General features: G+C 36.2%; 1 protein-coding gene across 2 annotated transcripts in view; it reads right to left on the reverse strand.

Annotated features, from left to right (window-relative positions):
- The window catches only part of ATP2C1 (ATPase secretory pathway Ca2+ transporting 1), a gene marked incomplete at its 3' end in the record, with an annotated part of 115,537 nt that overhangs the window by 31,322 nt on the left and 60,097 nt on the right, over window positions 1–24,118 (reverse strand). For both annotated transcript variants that reach the window (XM_081105474.1, XM_081105473.1), the window contains exons 8-16: window positions 15,314–15,469; window positions 14,513–14,581; window positions 13,225–13,300; window positions 11,542–11,608; window positions 8,089–8,213; window positions 6,155–6,252; window positions 3,825–3,920; window positions 3,382–3,471; window positions 1,074–1,178 (exon numbers count right to left, since the gene is read on the reverse strand). In XM_081105474.1, coding sequence (XP_080961600.1) covers window positions 1,074–1,178; window positions 3,382–3,471; window positions 3,825–3,920; window positions 6,155–6,252; window positions 8,089–8,213; window positions 11,542–11,608; window positions 13,225–13,300; window positions 14,513–14,581; window positions 15,314–15,469 — 882 coding nt within the window. The remainder of the gene's footprint in view (window positions 1–1,073; window positions 1,179–3,381; window positions 3,472–3,824; window positions 3,921–6,154; window positions 6,253–8,088; window positions 8,214–11,541; window positions 11,609–13,224; window positions 13,301–14,512; window positions 14,582–15,313; window positions 15,470–24,118) is intronic.

Raw genomic sequence — 24,118 nt, forward strand, 5'->3', positions numbered from 1 at the left:
TAGGATATTCTTGCTATATAACCAGATGGTCAAGGGACATCAGGTAAAATCTATCTTAGGCAATTTTTAAAAGCTTTATAAGGTTTAAAATATCAGGCATTTTATTTTTATAGTTTTCTTTCCAAATATGAGCTTCCCAAGAATTTATAAAAGTACCTTTAAAGATTAGACAGATACATTTCTGTTCCCTCATGAACAGAGTTCCTGACAGATTTAACAAATTCAAGGTCGGCCAACTAGGCCTTTCTTTTAAAAACAGCATGCTTCCTACTTATTTTGCGTGAGAGGAAATGCTCTCACTCACTCCTGTCTACAGAGGTGTAATTGGTGTCAAAATGTTTGTTCACAGGTGAAAACACATAACCAATTAATTCCTAATAAAGTAAATATAAAAATTATATATACATACATATATATATATATATATATATACGTATATATATATATATATATATATATATATATACACACACACATACATATATATATATATGCCCAAAGTAAGTTTAAGCATTAAGCTGGTATATACCAATAATGAGTGATAAACTGTACATTGTAGAACTCTTATTACACCAACTATGTAAAAGTTACTAAAGCACCCAGGCACAAGCTAGTAGCTTGAAATATCAGTGCATGTAATTTTGCCAGTTTGTAAGCTGGATCAACTATCATGAATTATACACATGATTCACAAAATAATATGGTTTTATTCGTTCTGAAGAAAAGACATCCTTTCAGTGAAAGAACAGCAGATCTATAGTAGTCTATCATCAGGACAAAATATACGTTGAAAGAATCTAATGTCACAAACTCTAGGAAACGGACAACAGGCTCTAATTCATTTAAGTTGTTTGCTCACACAGCAAAATTGGATATATCTAGGCACAAAGACAAAGAGAACACTAAAATAGCAAGGGATGAATATACTATATACTACGAATATACACACTTTAAAACAACAGGTCTTTGTTATGCTCAATAACTATTTAAATCTAAAGGTGGACAAAAAATAAAAATAATCATCTATGTTAAACAAGATATAAGTATTCTTTATATGGAAAATGGAAAGATACCTGCTGTGTTCTGTGTACACACTTAACAGCCATCCACTTTTGCTCAGAGCTAAAAGGATATTCAGTTTTTCTGATATAATCCTGTTGAACTCCATCAAGACCCATCTGTACAGCACAAAAAGAAAGTTAATTCTCACCATTTTTTTCCTTTAACTATTTTTTCCTTTAACATGAACAAGAGTCATAACTTGCAGTTAGGCTAGCTAGAGATACATGGATTATTTTTCAAATAACGGTGACAGAACAGCAATATTCCATCTATATATACCGTATTTCTCTGAATAGCAGCAAACATATTCAACATGAAAGTCTGGGTGTTTAGATACCTGGACTATACATAGACTAAGTCTTCAACACTGACTATATTAAAACCTCCCCTGACTCAATTCTGGATAGAATCAGGAGACAACAAAAAGTACTCAACCAATACTGAGCATTTACTTTTATACTGAATAGAAATTTCAGATTCAATTCTTCACTCCTTAGGGATTCAACTCTTATCTTACCTGTTGCTCCCATTCTACTCCCTTATACCCTCACCCTACCACTGATATTCTGACTACTGCCAATGTCATGTAGCTGTTTTCCCTCCAATACCCTTTGCATTTTCCTCCAAATATTCAAAAATATTTTTTAAACTACTCTGAAACCTAGTTCATTGCTTTTGCTGACTTTTTGTTGTCTACTGAAACATGTTGAGACACTACTTCCTAGCTTTCAAAAGTCCTCCAGAAACTGACCACATAGTCTATTTAATAATCCCGAGTTACTCAAACTCCTTCCATTTCATCCAGGTTAACCAATTCACAAGCCAAAAATCCATTCTATGCTTACTTATTACTCTATGCTTTTATTTGTGCTTTTTCTAGCTTACCTACTATCTAAACCCTTCCTATCCTTCAAAGCCCAGGTTCCTAGTCTGAATTGGCACTGTCCTTATGTTTAGGACTTAACTATCTACTATCTTGGTCTGCCTTTTATTTGTTCTGAGTACATCAATATTAATGTCCTATCTACAATGTGAGTCCCCCACCCATATGGAACTAGTTTCATATTCTTTAACTCTCAAAGAGATAAAGTTAAGTATAACATAGTAAATCTTGTTAACATATTCAACTTTTGAATGTCTTTTATAAAGCTACTAGAGGCCCAGTGCATGAAATTCATCCACAGGTAGGGTCCCAAAAGGCTGCTGGCTGGGGTGTTTCCCTTCCCCTGGCTGCCTGCCGCTGCCGGCCCTGCCCCCAGGTCGAACTCCCAGTTAAATTCCCAGTTGAGGAGACAATTTGCATATTAGGCTTCTATTATATAAAGCTATATACTATGTTATTTTAGTTACAAGGAGAACAAATGATAACGAAATGCTACTGTCTGTTAAAGAAACATATATTCTAAAAATATCTATTTTGTTTTCTAAAATTAAGTGTTATAATAGCCAACATTTCAATATTGGATTCAAGTAACCTCATTTAGAGGCATATTCTATTTCACAAAATCTCAAAGTTTTCTAATTTCTCTTAAAAGTAGAAATTTTATTTTTGTTTGGGAATGACAGGTTAGACTTTTAGATTTCTCATTTAATCAAATGTAGGACTTAGGAGAAGAGATCAACTGAAATAGATAAAAGGGTCACTGAAACAGCACCTTATCTCCCTAACACAAATTCTAATTCTGGACTCATTTTAAGAAATAATGAAGGGGCCCAGCCTGTATGGCTCAGTGGTTGTCAACCCAGGAACCAAGAGGTCACTGGTTCAATTCCCGGTTAGGGCACATGCCCGGGTTGTGGGCTTGATCCCCAATAGGGGTTGTGCAGGAGGCAGCTGATCGATGATGTTTCTCTCTCAATGATGTTTCTATCTTTCTATCCTTTGTCCTTCCTCTCAAAAAAAAAAAAAAAATCAATAGAAATGTATTTTAAAAAAATAATGAAGGGAAAGGGTCAACTAGAAAAAGCTGATTTCTCATGATATCCTTAGTAATTTTACATGGGAATACTAGAGTGTTGGCCTTAACTCATTTGAAAGTCAGTATTTATCAGCAGTAACACACACAGTTTTTCACAAAAACACTCTAACCAGACAAAAGAAATATGTCATTAGAAGAAATCCATCACTGTTTCTTGCATTTAAGGGATAAAATTATACTGAAAAAGCTCTATGCTTTGTATTTCCAGGAAGACTAAAACTGGTTCCCAAAAGGTAGTAAAAACAATGTACCTAAAACCAGTAACACTGAAACTGATGGCCTCACATTCTCTCATAAGGGTGGTATTTTATATGACAAAGAAGAGAGATGAGATACATACCTTCATTGCAAGAGCAATTAAGGCTCCTTCTGTTGGCTTCCCCATTAGAGTGTCATTTCTAATTACAGCATCGTTGCACACACAGCCCGCCTAAGAGAAATACACATAAACTATGAACCCCTCACTGTGTCCTAAGTCATTATAAAGAAAGTCATCTTCTGCCCAGACCAGTGTTGCTCAATGGTAGAGTGTCAGCCCACCCACCAGAGGGTCATGGGTTGGATTCCTGATCAAGGGCACATACCTGGGTTGCAGATGTGATCCCCTGCCCCTGGTTGGGATGCATATGGGTGGCAACCAATCTATGTGTCTCTCTCACATCAATGTTTCTCTCCCTCTCTCCCCCTACCCTTTTCACTCTAAAAATTAACTGAAAAAATATCCTGTGCTGAGGATTAACAACAACAAAAAGAAAGTCACCTTCTCAGGGAATAAATGTTTACCTCAACAATTCTGCTAACAGCTGGGTTACAGAATCCATGAACAACATCACCATCAACAATCACTTCTCCAAATGAATTGTAGCCAACTCCAGTAACCTGTGGAACATAAAGTAGGGTCAATAATATAATCAGTAGACAGTGACAATACCTATGAAAAACAAAATCTATGATGAGTTATATTCATTTCATTTTATACATCATGACACTTAGCATGTATACATAAAAAGCATGTAAATTAGTCTAAAAAGCATTTAGTTAATGAACTATAAATTCCCATTTCTGCCACAATGATGAACCTTTAGTTAATAATACTAATAATTAAGTATAATAGTTAATTACAATAATGTATAGTATATCATAAGAAGAAACAATATGATCGTTAATATAATCAATATAATCTTATTGTTTCTATGTACAGTATACTACAAAACATGAAAATCACTATATGTAAGTGAGCTTAAATTTATAAAACATCCTATATAATAAAAGGCTAATATGCAACTCGACTGAACGGCAGAACGACCGGTCACTATGACGTGCACTGACCACCAGGTGGCAGACACTCAACACAGGAGCTGCCCTCCAGTGGTCAGTGTGCTTTCAGAGGAAGAGCGCTGCTCAGCCAGAAGCCAGGCTCACAGCTGGCGAGTACAGCGACGGTGGCAGGAGCCTCTCTGGCCTCCACAGTAGCACTAAGGATGTCCAACTGCCAGCAGCTGGACATCCCCCGAGGACTCCCGGACTGTGAGAGGGCGCAGTCTGGGCTAAGGGACTCCCCTCCCCCACAAGGGCACAAATCTCATGCACCAGGCCTCTAGTTATATTAATAACATACTACAACATACAAAGAATTCAAGTCCATTTCCAAATCTAACATTCATCACAAACATAATGTAGACAAAAGCAGAATTCTTTTTGCAAATATGCAGGCTCAGAGATATTAAGTGATTTATCCTAGCACTTCCAAACTACTGTAACAGCATATTACACACCAGTTTTAAAAATCTGAAATTGAGACAAGCCATATATTTACACGATATGGCTAGAACAAACAAAGCCAAACGAAAGTTAAATTTCACAATAAAAATAAGACAGTTTAGAGAGAAATTACACATGGTTAATGCTTGACATATGAAATTATGGGCTTAAAACAAAAGAGAAACTTAAATCCTCTACCTTCCATACCTGAACCATATAAGCACATATAACCCCAATGACCCCTGAGTCATCTAGAAAAGGTACATTTAATAATATAGCATTGAGTACCCTTAAAAAAATCTAAAACCCTAAATATCAATAGTTTCATTTTAAGGCCTATGTAAAATGGACAAGTGATGTCCATTTGTCTAATGCTTACTTTGCTCGATGAATTGGTTGTTAATGCATTTTAAAATACTGTAGCCATCATAAGTAGTGTTAATGAACATTCCAGGCAGAAATGTTCCTGCCAAGAATAGGTGAGACTGCAAATTGTCCTCACCCAGCTTCAAAAGTAACCAATGCACATACACTGATGTGCACTTAAAAGACAGCCAGTATATTCCTAAGATAATGTAATTCATCTATTCAGTTATTCTTTCAACAAGTATTTACTGCTATGAGTCAGGCCCTGTGCTGGGCAACAGAGTTCTTACACTATTACAACTTATAGTACAATAAGAACAGCGACAAAAAAAATTACCTGGCCTAAGGGTTAGAAGGTATGAAGTTTATTTTAAAAAACATGTAACATAGGGCTATTTCTGGTTGGTCAGCTTTTCTGAAGAAGTGGGGATGAGACTAAGGTGTAAAAGATGAGGAGGTATTAGACAGTCCTAAGCAGTGAGAACAGCAGCAAAGGTTCTAATATAACAGTAATTTTGTCCCACTGAAAGAACCATAAAAACAGTGTGTTTGATACACAGAAAGCAAAGGGGTATATATAAGATTAAAGACGGAAATAATGGTCATAACAAGAGGGCCTTGAGAGACCACACTTCAGGATCTTGGTCACAAGGGAAAGCCACTGAGGCATCTTAATTTACAGAGTGACATACTCAAAGTTTGGTTCTAAAAATCCCTCAAGCTGCACATAGAGCAAGGACATCAAAAGTTTGGTGATGAATGGATGTAAAGGTGATTAAAAGAGAGGTGTCAAGCAGGATTAAAAGTTCTTGGACTGTATAAGTGGAGTAAGATTAAGACTTGGTAGAATCACATGGGAAGGAGAAAGTTCTGCTGCTGACTAAAGTACAGCCATCTTGAAGTTAAGACTCTGGAACAGTTAACAATGTTAAATACCAAGTTTCTTAACAAAGAAATACTGTTGTTAAAAGAATCTATAAGAGTACCTCAGCATGCAGACCATCTGAAGTAAAAATGTGAGTAACAGTCATTTCATTCTTCGTCAGTGTTCCAGTTTTATCTGAGCAAATGACATTACAGCAACCTAAAGAATAAACCATTACAGGTCACCAAAAGTCAAGGAGAAATACAAGGATACACGGTCACATTGACAACAAATCCAAGATTGTGGGAGCCTGCCCTGCTTCTCTGAATTTTGTACAAATCAAGCTCATTGATAATTTTAGACTGTTGACTCTCATCATGTTTGCTTCACTGTAAGGTAGTTTCTGAAATTAAAATTAAAAATTAGATACTGATAAATGTTGAAAATTTTTCTTATTTACTTACAGTTGAATTTCATAATGCTATTCAGTATTAGCTTTATATAATAATCTACATAATAAAAGCAGAACGACCAGAATGACCGGTGGTTGCTCAATGCCGGAGCTGCCCACTGGTGGTCAGTGCACTCCCACAGGGGGAGCGCAGCTCAGTCAGAAGCTGGGCTCACAGATGGCGAGAGCAGCAGCAGTGGCGGGAGCTTCTCCTGCCTCTGCGGCAGGGCAGCGCTAAGAAGCAGTGAGCACTAACCGGTTTGGCGCAGTGGATAGAGTGTCGGCCTGTGGACTCAAGGGTCCTAAGTTCGATTCCGGTCAAGGGCATGTACCTTGGTTGCGGGCACATCCCCAGTGGGGAGTGTGCAGGAGGCAGCTGATCGATGTTTCTAACTTTCTATCCCTCTCCCTTCCTCTCTGTAAAAAAAATCAATAAAATATATTTAAAAAAAAAAAAAAAGCAGCAGCTAGCCGAGCAGTAAGGAGTATAAGCCGGCAGGAGGACATCCCTCTAGCAGACCAGGAATCCTCACTCCTTACCGCCCGCCTGCTCGCTGCTCTTTACTGCTTGGCTCCCTGCTCCTTAGTGCTGCCACAGGGCGGGAGAGGCTCCTGCCACTGCCTCTGCGCTCACCAGCCGTGAGCCCGGCCTCAGGGGGATGTCTGACTGCTGATTTAGGCAGTCAGACATCCCCCAAGGGGTCCTGGACTACAAGAGGGTGCCGGCCGTGCTGTGCACGAATTTTGTACACCGAGCCTCTAATTTTATATAATACACTTAGAGGTCAAATGCACAAAATTTGTGCAAGAGTAGGCCTTCCTTCCCCCCAGCTGTCAGCACGGCTTCCCTCTGGCACCCAGGACCCGGGCTTTTCTCCAGCCGCTGGCAGGCACCCAGGACCCAGGCTTCCCTCCGGCTTCCAGCAGGCACCCAGGACCCAGGCTTCCTTCATAGTCCCAGCTTCATCTGGAAGGTCATCGGTCTAATTAGCATATTACTTTTATTATTATAGATTTTTCTAGAAAGTTTTAAGGGTGCCTAAATATAAACCCATAATTTTTTAAATCAGTATTTGAAGGTATTTTACCTTTTCAATAATAAAATGCAAACTATAATTTAAATTCAACAATCTTGGATTCCCAAATTTAAAAAAAAAGTTTCACAGCATATATAAAGTTATCACAGTTTTCATATCGCATATAACGTTGTATCATAGCAATGTAACTTGTATATTTACTGTTCTTATCAATGAATTCTACTTAAGTATGACCTTTTAGGATCTATAACTATCAATTATCTTTCTTGAGCTGCCAAAAAACTCTATTTATTTTACTCCAAGGTTTCATCTGTTATATAGATTTTTTAAAAGCATGATTTAAGAAATAGAACATTCCATGATGCAAAAAAATTTCTCTGACAATTACCTGTCCTGAAGGATACGCATTTTTAATTACTTTTTGGTTGCTAAAACCATACTCACATTGCCACAATGCAAACACCACAATGCAAACCTCTAAGACAAAAATTATAAAACCCAAAGATAATTCACTCTTAGTGTAAACTAACACATCATTGTATAAGCAAGCTCTTTCCACAGACTTACTCAGAGTTTCAACTATAGGCAGTTTTTTCACAATGGCCCTTTTCTTCACCATTCTCATAACACCAAGGGCTAGAGTCACTGTGACCACAATGGGAAGACCTTCAGGAATTGCTGCTACAGCCAAACTGTAACCAATGTATATATAGTATTAAAGTTTAAGTTAAATAGTAACCACAACAATAATATCAATTGTCTGTTACTTAAAAGAGTGGCTAAAAAAATGCAAAATTAATACTGTCAATACTCAAAAATAGCCTCACAAAAAAGGAAAAGTGAACATTTACTGGACACCTACTAGTTGTCAGGTTAGCAGTGGTTAAAGAATATAAGTTCTGACATCAGATTGCTTAGATCTGTACCCCTAGCTTAACCAATTTTTACCTGTGTGGCCCTGAGCTATTATTTCTCTGGCTCTGTAGTTTAGTTTCCTCATCTACAAATATAGATAACAATAACAGATGTTCAGAGAAAACTTGTCCATGAATGTTCACAGCAACACTATTTACAACAGCCAAAGGGTGAAAACAGCCCAAATGTCCATCAACTGGTGAATGAGAAATTGTGGTATATCCATACAATGGAGTATTATTCATCCATAAAAAGGAATGAATTACTGATACATGCTCAACATGGATTAACCTTGAAAACATCATGTTAAGTGAAAGAAGCCAGACACAAAAGGACACATTTCCATTTATATGAAATATCAAGAATTAGCAAATCCATATAAAGCAGTTTAGTGGTTGCCAAGGGCAAGGGAGATAAGAATGGGGATGATTGTTTAATGAACAGAGTTTTCTTTTGGGGTGATAAAAAAGTTCTGACAATAGTGGTAATGGTTGCACAACATTATGAATATACTTAACTGCATTGTACAATTTTAAGCAGTAAATTTAGGGTATGTGTATTTTATCATAACAAAAAAATTAATCACTTCATTGTTTCCCTTATAATATAAAAATAATCTCTATCTATTCCATTTCAAGTGTTATCTCTTGACTCCACTACAGATAAGGAAATATACATTTCTATTCCTCATTCTAACACTGTTCTCTCCTGTGTTTCTACTTCCCAATTTCTATACTTAGTTTTTTTATATGATCTAACTTGATATCATTAGCAATCAGTTCTATAACCATAATTAACTTTTCATGCTTTATTTACAGGTTGATTATAAAATTGAAAGTCAATGAATAACACTTGCAGTACCACTGCCTACATAGTGTACACTGTGAAATCAAGAAATATGTGTTATCATTAATACTTCCTTCTCTCTTTTGAATTATTTCAAGTTCAAACAGAATTCTCTTTTCTTATGCTTTCATTAGCCCTCATATATCAGGAAAACTAGGCATCATCATTTACAATCCAGATCCAATAGACCTTTTCATGCTTTTATATTTAAATCATTTTATGAATAATATGCAGAAGAAAAAGGATTGTGAAAATTTTCACTTGAATATTAATGATATTCCTCAATTTGAAGGTATATATATATCTGAAATGGCAATGTCCTTTATTTTTTAAATATATTTTTATTGATTTCAGAAAGGAAGAGGGAGAGAGAGATAGAAATATTGATGAGAGAGAATCACTGATTGTCTGACTCCCTCCTGCATGCCCCACACAGGGGACCAAGTTTACAACCCGGGTATGTGCCCTGACTGAGAATTGAACTGTGACCTCCTGGTTCATAGCACTGAGCCACACCAGCTGGGCAGAGCAATGTCCTTTAGATGCAACTAACTGCTCATCAAGTGTTATAAATGGCCACTAACAAACTGAGCTACCCAGCCAGAGCCTTAATCCATTGATTTTTCTCTAATTCTTAAACTATTATTTCCTACATTTATTTTCTTTAGATGCCAAGGCGAGTTTCACTCTTAGTTTACACCACACACATCATCATCTTCCTTTCTTTCACCCTTGTTTTTCCGTAATTCATACAAGGATAGGTAAGGAATAAATTCTGATTACCTGCCTATCTATTTATAATTAACTGGATTGATACTTTAGCCAGGGCTAGATTTAGACTTAAAATCATCTCCCCCCATACTTTCAGAGTACTGCCCCGTCGTCTTCAAATGTAATCCAATGTTGCTGTGAATGAAGGATTAATAAAATTCTTTCCCCCTTCTGTATTCATTAAATCTCTCACTCTGTTCTCCTAGTGAGCTGATAAAAGGTAGCATGTCAACTATGTTGCGAGGCAACACCTCCTGACTGATAAACTGTCTATGGACTGGGAGAATTATAATTATTTAACAGGAAGCCATAGGTTGGGTTTCCTGAGAGTAGGGACTCATAACTAACTAGACGTATTTCTTGCAGGCACCATGAAAAATGTGTTTCCAGAGATACTGGCTCCTGTGGAATATGGAGCATTTTAACCCAGTGTAGTTCCCGCACTCAGAAGGTCATCTCATTTTTTGCACCTAAGCTGAACTGCACAAACTGTTGCAAGGACTCTCTCAGAAGAGGGATGCCTGAAGTTGCCTGGCTGTGTTTGATTCCAGGTCAGGGCACATACCTGGGCACAGGTACCAGATGAGATCTATAAAAGTCTTATGAGTAGAAATGTTTAATAGAGCCTAAAAAGACCCTGTGATGGGAATGGCAGTTGCTAATTTGAAGTCTGATACTTGTCTAATTAGACTTCCTTCGTAGATGACCTGACTTGTTTTTTTCTTTTGTTTCACAATGACTGAATTTAGTTGGGAGTTTTTTTCATCCTGCTGAGCATTTGGAGAATCCTTCCAAACTATAAAGATTCATGTTTCACCTCAGATTGAGAAAATGTTAACGCATCATTTCTTATATAATTTCTTCTTACCACTTTTTGAAACTTCTATTAAATATGGTAGTTATTGAATTATTCTCTTTGACACTTTTATCTCATTTCTGTTTTGGAATTTATACTCTACTTTTTGGGGGGACCTTTCAGCTGTACATTACACCCCTTTAATTGAAATTTTAATTTCAGCAATCATAATCTTAATATCTAAAAGTTCTTTTTTTGTTCTGTATACTTTTCTATAGTAATCTATCATGAATGCAGTTTCTTCACAAATCTCTGAAAGTACAAATGCTGTTTACTTTTAATTGTTCTTCTATTTCTTGATTTTTTTTTCATTTTTGCATTAAAATTAATTATTCAGTTTCTATATGTGGTCCTTCTTTTTCATGCTGCTAGTTTTTATTTATCAATCCTTAACTCTATTTACATATGAAATTGCAATAATGGGTTGATAATACCAGACATCTAATATAGGTTTTCTCCACTGTTATATATGTTTGTTTTAATTCATTTCAATATATGAATTCCGAATTATTTAAGTAGAGGTACTATACTGTATGTGCTCATATAATACCTCCACAATGGAACATATGCTATACCTACCAGAGAAATGAGAAGAGCAAAAGAGACTTCCATTTATAACCATTAGAACTTACCTTACACTAATAGTAAACATTTCCAGGATATCTTTTCCTAGTAACCAGCCAACCAACATGATGATACCTGCAACAGAATCAAACAGCAATTTTTCTTTTTTATATAAAATAACTTAGGCATAGAAGGGATAGAAACTGAGGGCAGCAAAATACTCCTTGATATTAAAGGGGAAAGTATACTAGGAAGTGATTACAAGATTCTACAAAAATGTAGTAAGCAGGAGATATTAAAGTTAATGCTGTGATGCACACATGCACACAAATACTGTACACACATTTTTCCTTTTGTTGCCATTGCTAGTACCCATCCCTTAAAGCATAATATCTGAGAACTCCCAGTATAAAAAAATAGTACTAGTACTTTCATACAATAAAGGGGGAAAAGGTCACATAAGACATATAGGTCTTCTACTTATTATCAGCTTTGCAACAATAAACCCAGAAACTTTACTTCTGGTAACTCAATATGCATACAATCCATATTAACCTTGTATTACAAACAAAGAAGTATTTAGGACTTGGCTCAAAGAATGATGTATCTTATCTAAGACATCTAAAACTGCTTTAATATTTAAAAATTACTATTTTTATGGTATTTAAAAATAAAAAATCAACTAACATAAGTGAAACAACTGATTTCATATTCTCTGCTTTAACCTTTGTCTTTGAAAAAAAGGGGTGCAAAAGGTACACTGCTGTTTTTATGAAGAAAAATACAGTATAACCAGAGTTTTAATAAAGCAACTTCGAGATTGTATTCTAGATCAATATAAATATTTAAACAAGTTTATCTTCATCTTTCTAGAACTGCAAAATAATGCTCTAGATCATGACCTTCTAAGATTCTATCCCAAATACTTTCCTAACAAAAATAAATTATGGTCAATGAATTATACCATATATGTATGTGTATATGTTCCTGTATGTGTGTGTGTGTGAGTAAAACTGGAGAAAAATTTTCATAACATTAAAATAAAAAAGAACTGATATCCTAATTCTACAAAGAGCTGTTACCAATCTGAGACTCAAGCCACAACAAAAGAAGGGCCAAAGAAATAGACTGGCAGGTCATAAAAATGGACCAATACACATATGACATAGTGTTCAGTTATTCTAATATTGAATTCTGAAAGAAAATAATGAAAAGTCTTTTATTCCCCTTTAAGTTAATGACAACAAAGATGGCAAGAATGCACAATGGATACTATACAAATTTTAAATTTTTTTAATGAGCATCTATTTAATGACAAGATATTTATGACAGAATAAGTGAAATAAAAAAAGTCCATAATTCAATACTATCACATTTCATTGAAGACAAAAAATACTGTTTACAAAAATGCTCTTTAATTATAGGAATTAAAAACTGTTCTGGTTGTGTGTTTTTTTGGTTTTTTTTTTTTTTTTTCAATTAGCAATAATCGTGCCTCAAATAAACCTCACTGGCTACGATACTGCCACTGCACAAAACTAAACAGAGTTCTGTTTCATCTTTGTAGAAAAGAACAATGCTAAGGGATAGTTTCGTAATTTTTAAAAAGTAGTAATAAAACGAAAAATTAGTAAATTAATTAAATGAATAAATGTATGTATGTATGCATGTATGTAAACTACCCCTTCATACTAAAAAAAAATAAAAACCTAAGTAAATATATGAGTAATACATACTCACTCTTCTCTTACCTATTATACCAAAGGAGTAAAAGGAAAGTTGCTTTCCTAGGAGGTCCATGCTCTTCTGCAGAGGGGTTTTCGGTGCCTTGACAAATTGGAAAAGTGCGTAACTACAATTAGCTAAACTCAGTGAGATACACTAGGTGCCATGGATTTTGTTAAGTGCTTGACATACCCATGCTAGTGCTTAACACATACAACTCTCCCTTAAGGTAAATATGACCCCCTTCACTGAGGAAAATGAAATATGTGTTTATCTGAAAAGGTCCATGCTCCCCTCTATGCCTCTCTTTTGAGGAAAAACCTATTCTTCCAATCAGCTTCTCCAGGACTTCATTACCATCATTGCCCCTTACATTTCACATCTTTCTCCTTTCTGTAGCCACAAACATGCTTGTAACCCAAATCTTTCTACTCTGTTGGTTCCTTGATCTGCTAATGCCCTTCTCTAGCGGTCTTTTCACTGCCAAGCTTCTTAGAATGGTTTATACACTGCATCATGAACACTAGAGTCTTAGCATGTTACCTGGAAATCCACATGACCTAGAGAGAATATATTTGTAGAAGGCAACTTCTTTTTTATATATAAGAAAGTACTTTAAATAAAAGAACTAATCTTCAAAATCCTTAAACAAGAATATCTTCCAGATTATTTTACTTTGGAATCTTTTTCCCCATTACTTGGAATTATGTAAAGTTGGGAATTTTGGTAGAAGACATGTTCTGAGGTACAAATATACTATTTAGTAATCTTTAAAATTAATATGATCGCTTTGGCTGGTGTGGTTCAGTTGGTTGGGCATCGTCCCTGCACCAGGAGGTTGCCAGTTCTATTTCCGGTCAAGAGCACATGCCCAGGTTGCAGGCTCTATTCCAGGTAGGAGAGGGTGGAGGGGGTACAGGAGGCAGTTGATCAATGTTGCGATCTCACATCGACATTCCTCTCTCTCCCTCTCCCTTTCTCTCTCTAAAAATCAGTAAACTATTATTTTTTTAAAAAAGGTAATATGATAAAGTTCATTTCCAAAAGACTTCGCCCTATAAATAAGCTAAAAACCTTTTTATCCTATAAACAAAAAATAAGTATAAAAATGTTTTAGAATATAAACAATGCCAATTCAAGCCCTTCTAATCACAGGCTTTCCAATTATGTTTTTAAGCATAGACAACTGAGTGATATTCTGAATAAAATTTTACTGTCAATAATACATAAAATAATCTACCAATATTCTTTTTTCTTTACTTACAATGAAGAATGTCAGATTTGAAACGAATGCATCATTAACAAAGTACTCACTTCTTCTGCTTGCATCATTTTAAAAACTTCTCCAAATTCAGAATTTTCTCCTGTTCCAATGACAACACCCTAAGGGAAAAAACAGGAAAATATATTTACATTCAGATGGAATCCTCCCTCAACAATAACAATAAAACCTTCATCCCATTTTTCCGAAGTCTTGCCTACAGTAAAGATATGACATACATATCCAAGGATCCCTTAGCAAATGTTACTAGAGATCATTAGTATTTATTTATACCTTGTGATACAAACCTTGAAAAAAATTTTCATTAAATTTACTTTGACTCAATTTTGAAGCCCATTTTTTATATTTCTGAAATTTGAATCTTATACTCAACAGAGACATTTAAAGTAAGATATCTTTGTCCCCTCAAATGCTACTGAATGATGCCTTTTACATCTGTGAAATATTAGACTCCAGAAACAAAATATTTGTAATCAATCAGTAGGTGAACAGTATGCAGCCAGTACCCTATCAAATAAGCTCAAATTATATTTAACCAGTAATGAACATATCTATGAGCCACTATTTCTATCTTAAAAAAACAAAACAAAAAAACAAAAACAAGTGCTGAGGACTATTGAGGACTCTGCCTTTAGATAATGGCAGAACTGTGGACAGATATTATACCTCAGGGGCTTCTCCTCAGCCTCCCAAATAGCTGCCAAGGGTTAGGTTTAATTCTGTTGTTTCTGTCTCACATTTTTTAAAGATTCACATAAAATTAGCAAAAAAGAAATGAAAAAATGGTTGAAAATAAAAAGGAATCGCTATTTTCAAAACAAGAAAAAAATTACCTTTGCTTTGCCACATCTGACCAGTGTTCCCATGAAGGCAATGTTACTTCTTGATGCAAGATCTCCATTAGTCGCAGCCAGCTGAGGAGCTGTCAACTTAGAGCAAGGCGTTGTCTCTCCTGTCAAGCTGGACTCATCAATGGAAAGATCCACAGACTTGGGGAACATAAAGCATTCCATTACATTCAAAGATGAAGACTATCTGTGCTACATTTAACATCTCGAGAGGTTGTACCCTCACTTCTTCATCATATATCCCCCTTTCTATTAATTATCCTAGTCTTTTATCATATCTAGTACTCTAAAGTAGAAGACCAGAATAAGTACAACCATATTTAAAAATTAAGTTGTCAACAAAATCCGACATGCAAAATAGAATGCTGTATCATGAGACAAGACTAATCTAAATTTCAAAATACAACTAGAGAAAAAGAGACACAGAGCAGAGACTTAATCTTTAGTGAAAACACAACTCTCATGATAAAATATTATTTCCTAATTTTGCCATGCCCTAAAGTTCTGAAAATGTGTTTGGCAGATTAAAACCAACCACAACAGAATGATTAGTATGAATAAAAGGTATAAAAGGTACTGAGAAAGAAATCATTTCATCATTTGGGCTCAGTTTTTATGAAATTCTTCCTGGTATCACTGTGTCCTCATCCAGGTGCAGTGATCCACCTGGCCCCAACTATATTCTCTTGTCTGTTTTCTTTAATCCTTCACTGCCCCTCCTCAGGTTCACCACTGGCCGTGCTGGATGCAGTTCAATCTACTAACAATTTCTTAGCTACTAACAATTCCAACAAGGCAAGTACTATTATTGTTATTATTATCCCTATTTTATAGACACTTTAAAAGATTAAGTAATCACCCAATATCACATAGATAGTAAGCTATTGACATAAAAACCAAATGTTGACAGATTAAGTCCAGTTTCTTTCAATTACTTAGCAGGTCAATTTGCATATTATTTCTCCTCCCCAGTTTTAGAACTACTTCTAGAAGACATTAAGCAAAGATATATTTTTAAAGTTATATATTTCTGTGACTTAAAAAAGTCAAACAGAAAGGTTATTTTATTGAACAATCTCCTCTTTAATGCTTGTTACGAAAATTAGAACTTCATGTTAATTTTCTGAGCTCTTAATTAGAAAAGAGATGTGCTAATATTTAAAAGCAAACAAAACATGTATACATCTATTGAACTCCTCTGAGGAAGGTAAAATTTGTGCTTTCCCACCGAAGACTTTTTACTTTAAATGTAAATCTTAAATAAGAATAAATACTAACATTAGGTGGTTATCTATAGGGACAAGGAGTATAAAAATAATGACTTTTTAAAAAGAGAAGAAATGCATGGATTTATTGGCTCCAACAGTAACCTAGCTCATAAGTGTCAGCCTTAGCAGTGTAATAACCATTTGAGAGTGAGAATTTTTGTTCAAATCAGATTTTCCTGCAGACAAAAAAAGGCATATCATTTTTAGCACAAAAGCAATCAGTCTTATTGAGTGTACAAATTCATGGGGAGGAACCAGGGGCTTTGGATCCTTATCTTTTTTTTTCTATATAATTACAAATTCTTAAAACTCAAATGACCAAGCTATATTATCAATAAAATTTGTCTAAATCATACAACCAACTTAGCAAACTGCATAGATCTCAACTGTCTGTTGAACAAGAATATTTTCTAAGTTACAAGTTATTTTCTCTTAATGGTGATTAGAGTTTTCACAAGAAGCAGTTCTGAAGGAAAGGAATTCATTTCAAAGAAGAGTGGTATTTAATAAATTACGCAGCCTATTACAGTTTAACAAGGTCACAATTTAATTAATCTGAGAGGATAGTACAGTCATTTATTCATTTCATTCATGAGAGAAAGATAGGATAAAATGAAATCAAAGAACCAGCCAGTTTCATACCTTCTAGCCACAAGTTTAAACCAACAATTTTCAACCTTTTTCATCTCAGCACATACTAGTAAACTAATTACTAAAATTCTATGGCACATCAAAAAATATTACATTTTTGCCTGACAAAAAAAAAATAGGTATAATTTTGATTCATTCACACCAGACAGCTATTGTTGTGTTGGTTGTTGTCGTTTTTTAATTTGACAATATAAGGGAAGAGAGGTCAGTACCCCTGACTAAATAGATATTGCATGTTTTAAAAATTCTTATGGCATAACAGTTGAAAATTGCTGGATTAAACATTAAACCTTCAGGAGTTAATGAATAGGAAAACTGATTATATTTCACTTTCTCTTCATTCTTCCTCAGGCACTCTGATGTGAATAAGATACAATGCAGCTTAAAAGTCAGAATATAAAGAAAAATAGAAATGCATATATAATTCACCATCTGCATAGTCACCTACAGAATTAAAACGGTTGAAAAACTTCAGGATTATTCCTATAAAACATTAGGCAGAAAGTAAATGTCAGTCACAAAGGTTTCCTGAAAGACAAAGTTGATTGCTTTTCATTATAGTTAACTAGAGGCCCGGTGCATGAAATTCATGCAGGGGGGAGGGGGGTCTCCCCTCAGCCCAGCCTGCACCCTCTCCACTCCGGGACATCCCTCTCACAAACTGGAACCGCTGGCTCCTAACTGCCCCCCCCCCTCCTCCGCCAGCTTGATCACCCCCTAACCGCCTCTGCCTGCCAGCCTGATTGCCCCTAACTGACCCCCCTGCCAGTCTGGTCACCCCTCACTGTGTCCCCCCACTGGCCTGGTCTCCCCTTACTGCCCCCAACGGCCTGGTTGCCCCCCCTCTGCCGGCCTGCTCACCCCTAACTGCCCCCCCCCCCGGCCTGGTCACCCCTCACTCCCCCCCCCCGCTGGCCTGGTCACCCCCAACTGCCCCCCCTGCCAACCTAATCTTCCATAACTGCCCCCCCACTGGCCTGGTCGCCCCCAACTGCCCCCCCACCCCGCCAGCCTGGTCGCCCCACTCAGCCTGCTGTTTGGTCATCTGTCCAGTTGTTTCTATCATGACGACCCCTGGCTTTTTATATATTAGGATATGGAATAATTAGAAGCTACAAATAGGTTATCAAACTAAAGAACATCTTGGTATATTGTATGTTGCCAAGTCAATCACCTCTCTACTCTAGAATTAAAAATAAATCAGGAAGTTTTTCCTCCTGAAAAGAATCTTCCAAAATATTCATGTGCAGCTACCTGATCATGATAAAATTTCTTACTTTTGCTTTTAAAAATAAGATTCCTCTTATTATTTATTGAAATGAACAAAAATGTAATTAAAAATTCTTCACATGCACTAGCTTATTAATAATCAGAGTCAAGCAAGTATTACAAACTACTAAAAAGACTACATGAAATGGACTTCATCCCATGATAAATGCTTGCATAAATTGCTAACTTTCTGATGTAACTACACAGATTCAACTTAATCGCTGCCAGTAATCCAAAGGCCAGCATTCAGTTAACAATGATTTTGAAGGTATTTCATTAAGAATTAAAAGAAACCAAATTTCAAAAAGGGATTTATTTTTGCAACAGTTTTCTTTCCTACTAACATGAAATGAGAATTTTAAATAAAGACACTAATTAAGTCTTATTTCTAACTCTCCCATGTTGCCTTTTTAAATTCTAGTGATTTAGTGAGAAAAAAGGTTATTTCTCTTCAGCATTATAAACATGAATAGAATTCCTCAGCTCACACTGTTTTACCACTGAAATATCAAAATAAGACAACAGAACAGTAAGTGGAGATCAAGATTATACTATCTAAGAGAACAAACACTCCCAGTGCTCTTAGTATGGAGTGGCTTGCTGAGCTTTGTAATAATAATACAGTTACAGAAATATACATCATGGTTATATCAATTAGTTTTTAGAGAATAGGAATGTTTCTAAATTCCATAAACATATCATACAGCTTTTTCAACATTCTACTCAATTTCTTTCAACAACTAATTTAAAATCTCCATTTCCAAAGTTGTTCTTTTTTACAAGTCTGTACATAAGTTTAATAATTCAGAAACTTTAAAAAGCAAAGTTTCAGTGACAAATCACAGTAAGAGGGGAAGCAACATACTATAAGCCAATTTATCAAGTTTACCTACCAAAAGAATACATTGAAGTTAATATAAAACTTACAACTCAGGAATAATGTTAAAGAAAACAGTGGAGCAGGACACTCAAAGAATTAGTCCTTCCACTAACAGTGGTTCTCAACCTTCTGGCCCTTTAAATACAGTTCCTCATGTTGTGACCCAACCATAAAATTATTTTCGTTGCTACTTCATAACTGTAATGTTGCTACTGCTATGAATCGTCATGTAAATATCTGATATGCAGGATGGTCTTAGGCGACCCCTGTGAAAGGGTCGTTCGACCCCCAAAGGGGTCACGACCCACAGGTTGAGAACCGCTGCACTAAAACAATCATTAGCTGGCAAGAACTGACAGAATCAAATCTAGAATCAAAAACTTGAAGCAACCAGGGAATTGCTTAATGGGAAAAAAAAAAAGGTGGCTCAATTTCAATATGAAAGCATTGTGAAATTTTTGTTTACCTGTCTACTATCTCCCATTCCCCAAATTGTTGGTTATACAGATAGAAGCTTATATTCCTGGAGTAGCTTACTGGTTGTCAAGGGGTTAATATAGGCCTTATTGTTAAAATACTACAGTTGTGTGTTTTCACCTGCCTGGCAGTTCCCTAAGGAACTGATGCAGAAGTTAAACCTTTATTTCACAACCCCATCCACCCTAGAGTAGCTTTCTGAGCATCTACTAAAAGATTAAGAACATACACTAGCAGGCAAAGAACAGAAAAGAGAGAAAACAGCAGACACGCCTAAAAGACTGGGAAGTAAGAAGCTACAGTAGAAGTTTCTTATGGAAATAAGGGCTTGGAAGGGCCGCTACATACACCATAGAAACCAGAGTGCAAAACGTATGCCCAAGACCAGACGCATGCTCAGAAAAGACCTGAGAGGACCCTAGATTTGCACTTCTGGGTTTGGAACAGGCAGGAAATGGAAGGTGAAGACACAGTAGGCAGTCTAGCTCTATGTTGAAGAAGTGCCCCGGCTCAGAGACAAGCTGCAAAGACCAGAAGAGTGGCTCTATTTTTCTTTTCCTTTTGGGCTCCAGACAGATACGGTTGACTGCTGGGATAATAAAACAGAAACTTCATTGCCCACACACTAAAAGAAATACAGCCTTTGCAAAATGTAATTTGGAAAAGTCACCAAACAAACTGGACCACTGCAGCCCTCAACAATAAAAAAAACAACAACCAGCCAGCACCGGTTTGGCTCAGTGGATAGAGCATCGGCCTGCGGACTGAGGGGTCCCGGGTTCCATTCCGGTCAAGGGCATGTACCTTGGTTGCGGGCACATCCCCAGTGCGGGGCGTGCAGGAGGCAGCTGATCGATGTTTCTCTCTCATCGATGTTTCTAACTCTCTATTCCTATCCCTTCCTCTCTGTAGAAAATCAATAAAATATATTTAAAAAACAAAACAAAACAAAAAAAAACAACAAACTATAAGAAAGGGGAGAATCTGATGTTCAGAATTATATCACTAGAGGTCCAATGAACGAAATTCGTGCAAGGGGAGTTGGCCCTCACAGCGCCAGCTCTGTCCAAAAGGTCGTCTGGATGATCGTTCTGCTGTTTGGCTGTCCAGTCTAATTAGCATATTACACATTTATTATTATAGATAATATTAAAAATACCCAGTTTTCTACAAAAATTACAAGGAATACAAAGAAGCAGAAATCTATGGCCCATTCATAGTAAAAAATAAATGGACAGAAATTGTCCCTGAGGAAGACCAGACTTGGACTTAACAGAAAGATATTTATTTTATTTATTTTCCTCACCTGAGGATATGTTTTCATTGTTTTTGTTTTGTTTTGCTTTAGAGCGAGAAAAACATCAATGTGAGAGAGGAACATCAATCAGTTGCCAAAGGTATCCCGACTGGGGTTCCCATAACCTAAGTATTTGCCTTGACCAGGAATTGAACCCGCAACCTTTCTGTGTAAAGGTCAATGCTCCAACTAACTGAGCCACCCAGCCAGGTCTAGAAAGACTTTGAACCAACTGTCTTAATTATACTCAATGAACTAAATGTAGAAGAACTAAATGAAATCAGGAAAGCAAGTAGTAAACAAAAAGAGAATATCAATAAAGAGAAAGAAATTATAAAAAGGAAACAGATATCTTGATGCTGGTAAGTAAAATAGAAAAGTTCAACAACAGATCTGAACAAGGGAAGTAGGGGGGAATGAGCAAACCTAAACACAGAACAATTGACATTAACCACTCTGAAGGATAGAGAGAAAAAGAAAACGAAGAAAAATGAACAGAGACTAAGGTGCCTGTGGGACACCATGGAACACCAATATAAACATTAGGGAAGCCCCAAAAGAAAAAAATAGAAATGGGCAGAATAAATATTTAAAAGAGATTCTCAAATTTAATGAAAGACATGAATCAATACATTAAAGAGGCTCAGTAAACTCCAAAGAGGATAAATCAAAGTCATCTACATTGAGAGACATAATCAAACTATTGAAAGAAAAAGAATCTTGAAAACAGCAAAGATAAAGCAACTCATCATGTACAAGGAATCCTCAATAAGATTAGCAGCCCGTTTCGTATCAGAAACCATGGAAATGAGGACCTCTGGATGATATATTTAAAGTGCTGAAAGAAAAAAAACATATCAAAGAGTATACTATATCTAGCAAAACTATCTTTTAAAAATTAAGAAAAAATTAAATATATTCCATTTAAACAAAAGCTAAAAGAATTTGTCACTAGTAGAAAGCCCCACAAAAAATTCTAAAACAGAGTTCTTTAAGCTGAAGTGAGAGTAGAAAGTAATTCGAAGGCACATGAATAAAGAATTCCAGTAAAGGTAACTATATAGGTAAATATAAATGCCAGCATTAGTGTATTTTAAGTTTTTAAACTCGTCTATTTTTCCTATCTGATTTAAAAGACAAATATATAAAACACCAAATCTATGTTAATAAACACACAAGGTATAAAGATATAATTTGAGACAACAGCACAAAGGTGGTAAAAGAAAGTGAGCTATATAGAAGCAAGTTTTTGTATGCTATTGAAGCAAAGTTACTATCAATTCAAAATGCACTATTATAAATTTAGAATGTTAATTATAATACCCATTGTAACCATTAAGAAAATAAGTAAACAATGTACAAATAAAGGAAATGAGGAGAATTAAAGTTCACTTAAAAAAATCATTTTGCAAACAAAAAGAGCAGTGGAAGAATTGAGGAACATAAGAAAATATACATAGAAAACAAAGAGCAAAATGTCAGAAAAAAGTCCTTCACTATCAGTAATCATGTTAAATATAAATGAATTTATAATTATATGTCATATCCCTACAATGGAATACTGTTTTGTGATAAAATACTGATACATGCTACAACATGAATGACCTTAAAAAAATTATGTTAATCAAAGGAAACCAGACACAAAGACTACATAATGTAAAATACCAAATTATCTGAAATGTCTAGAGGAGGCACATGTATAGAGACAGAGCAAGGAGATTAGTAGCTACCAGGCTCTGGGACAAGGGGGGAGAATGCAGTGACTGCTAAAGATAAGGGTTTTCTTTTGAGAGTGATGAGAATGTTCTACAGTTAGACTGTGGTGATGGTTGCACAACTCTGTATATACTGAAAACCACTCAATAGTACATTTTAAATGTGCAAACTATTTAGAATATGATTATTTCAATAAACCTTTTTATTAAGTCTTTTTATATGTGGTAAATAGACCAGCACTTTTGGCATGAAGTAAAAGCTAGTTAAAAATAAAAATCTGCCCAGCGAATGGCTCAGTTGGTTGACTGCCATCCTGTACACCAAAATGACTGTGGATGCGATATCTGGCAGGGCACATGCCTAGATTGTGGGTTCGATCCCCAGTCGGGGCACTGATTGATGTTTCTCTCTCACATCAACATTTCTCTCAGTCTCTCTCTCTCTCTTTCCCTCTCTCACTCTAAAACCAATGGAAAATGTTCTTGGGTGAGGATTGAAAGGAAAAAAAGCAAAATCTCAGCCTCACCCCAGACATGCCAAAATAAAACCCAAATGATTCCTATGTACATGAAAAGTTAGCATGCATTGCCTAGGGCAGTGATGGCGAACCTATGACACACCTGTCAGAGGTGACACACGAACTCATTTTTTCAGTTGATTTTTCTTTGTTAAATGGCATTTAAATATATAAAATAAATATCAAAAATATAAGTCTTTGTTTTACTATGGTTGCAAATATCAAAAAAATTTCTATATGTGACACGGCACCAGAGTTAAGTTAGGGTTTTTCAAAATGCTGACACGCCGAGCTCAAAAGGTTCGCCATCACTGGCCTAGGGCAACTCTATCACCGTGACAATCTGAGGCCTTAAAGTACTAAGTGGCTTGCTAAATTCACATGCTCCATCTATATATATAAAAGCCCAGCAACTGGAAGGGCGGAATGACCAGAACAACCGGTGGCACTGCGGCAGCCAACCAGCCTGATCTGGCCCCTGATCAGCCCCCAACACCCTGATCAGGGGGTGGGGCTGGGCAGCCAACTGCCCACAGCCCCTCTCCATGGCCGTCCCCATCCCCGATTGCCCCCCTCACACCAATCGGGGATGGAGCTGGCTGGCCAATCACCCACGGCCCTTCCCCCCTGCCAGCCCGGCGTGATGGGCCCCCATCAGGGTGGGCCGGCTGGATCCCACCTGTGCGTGAATTCGTGCACCAGGCCTCTAGTCTAC

The sequence above is a fragment of the Myotis nattereri genome (genome assembly GCF_964212035.1).
Source record: "Myotis nattereri genome assembly, chromosome: 14".
Classification (NCBI taxonomy): Eukaryota; Metazoa; Chordata; class Mammalia; order Chiroptera; family Vespertilionidae; genus Myotis; species Myotis nattereri.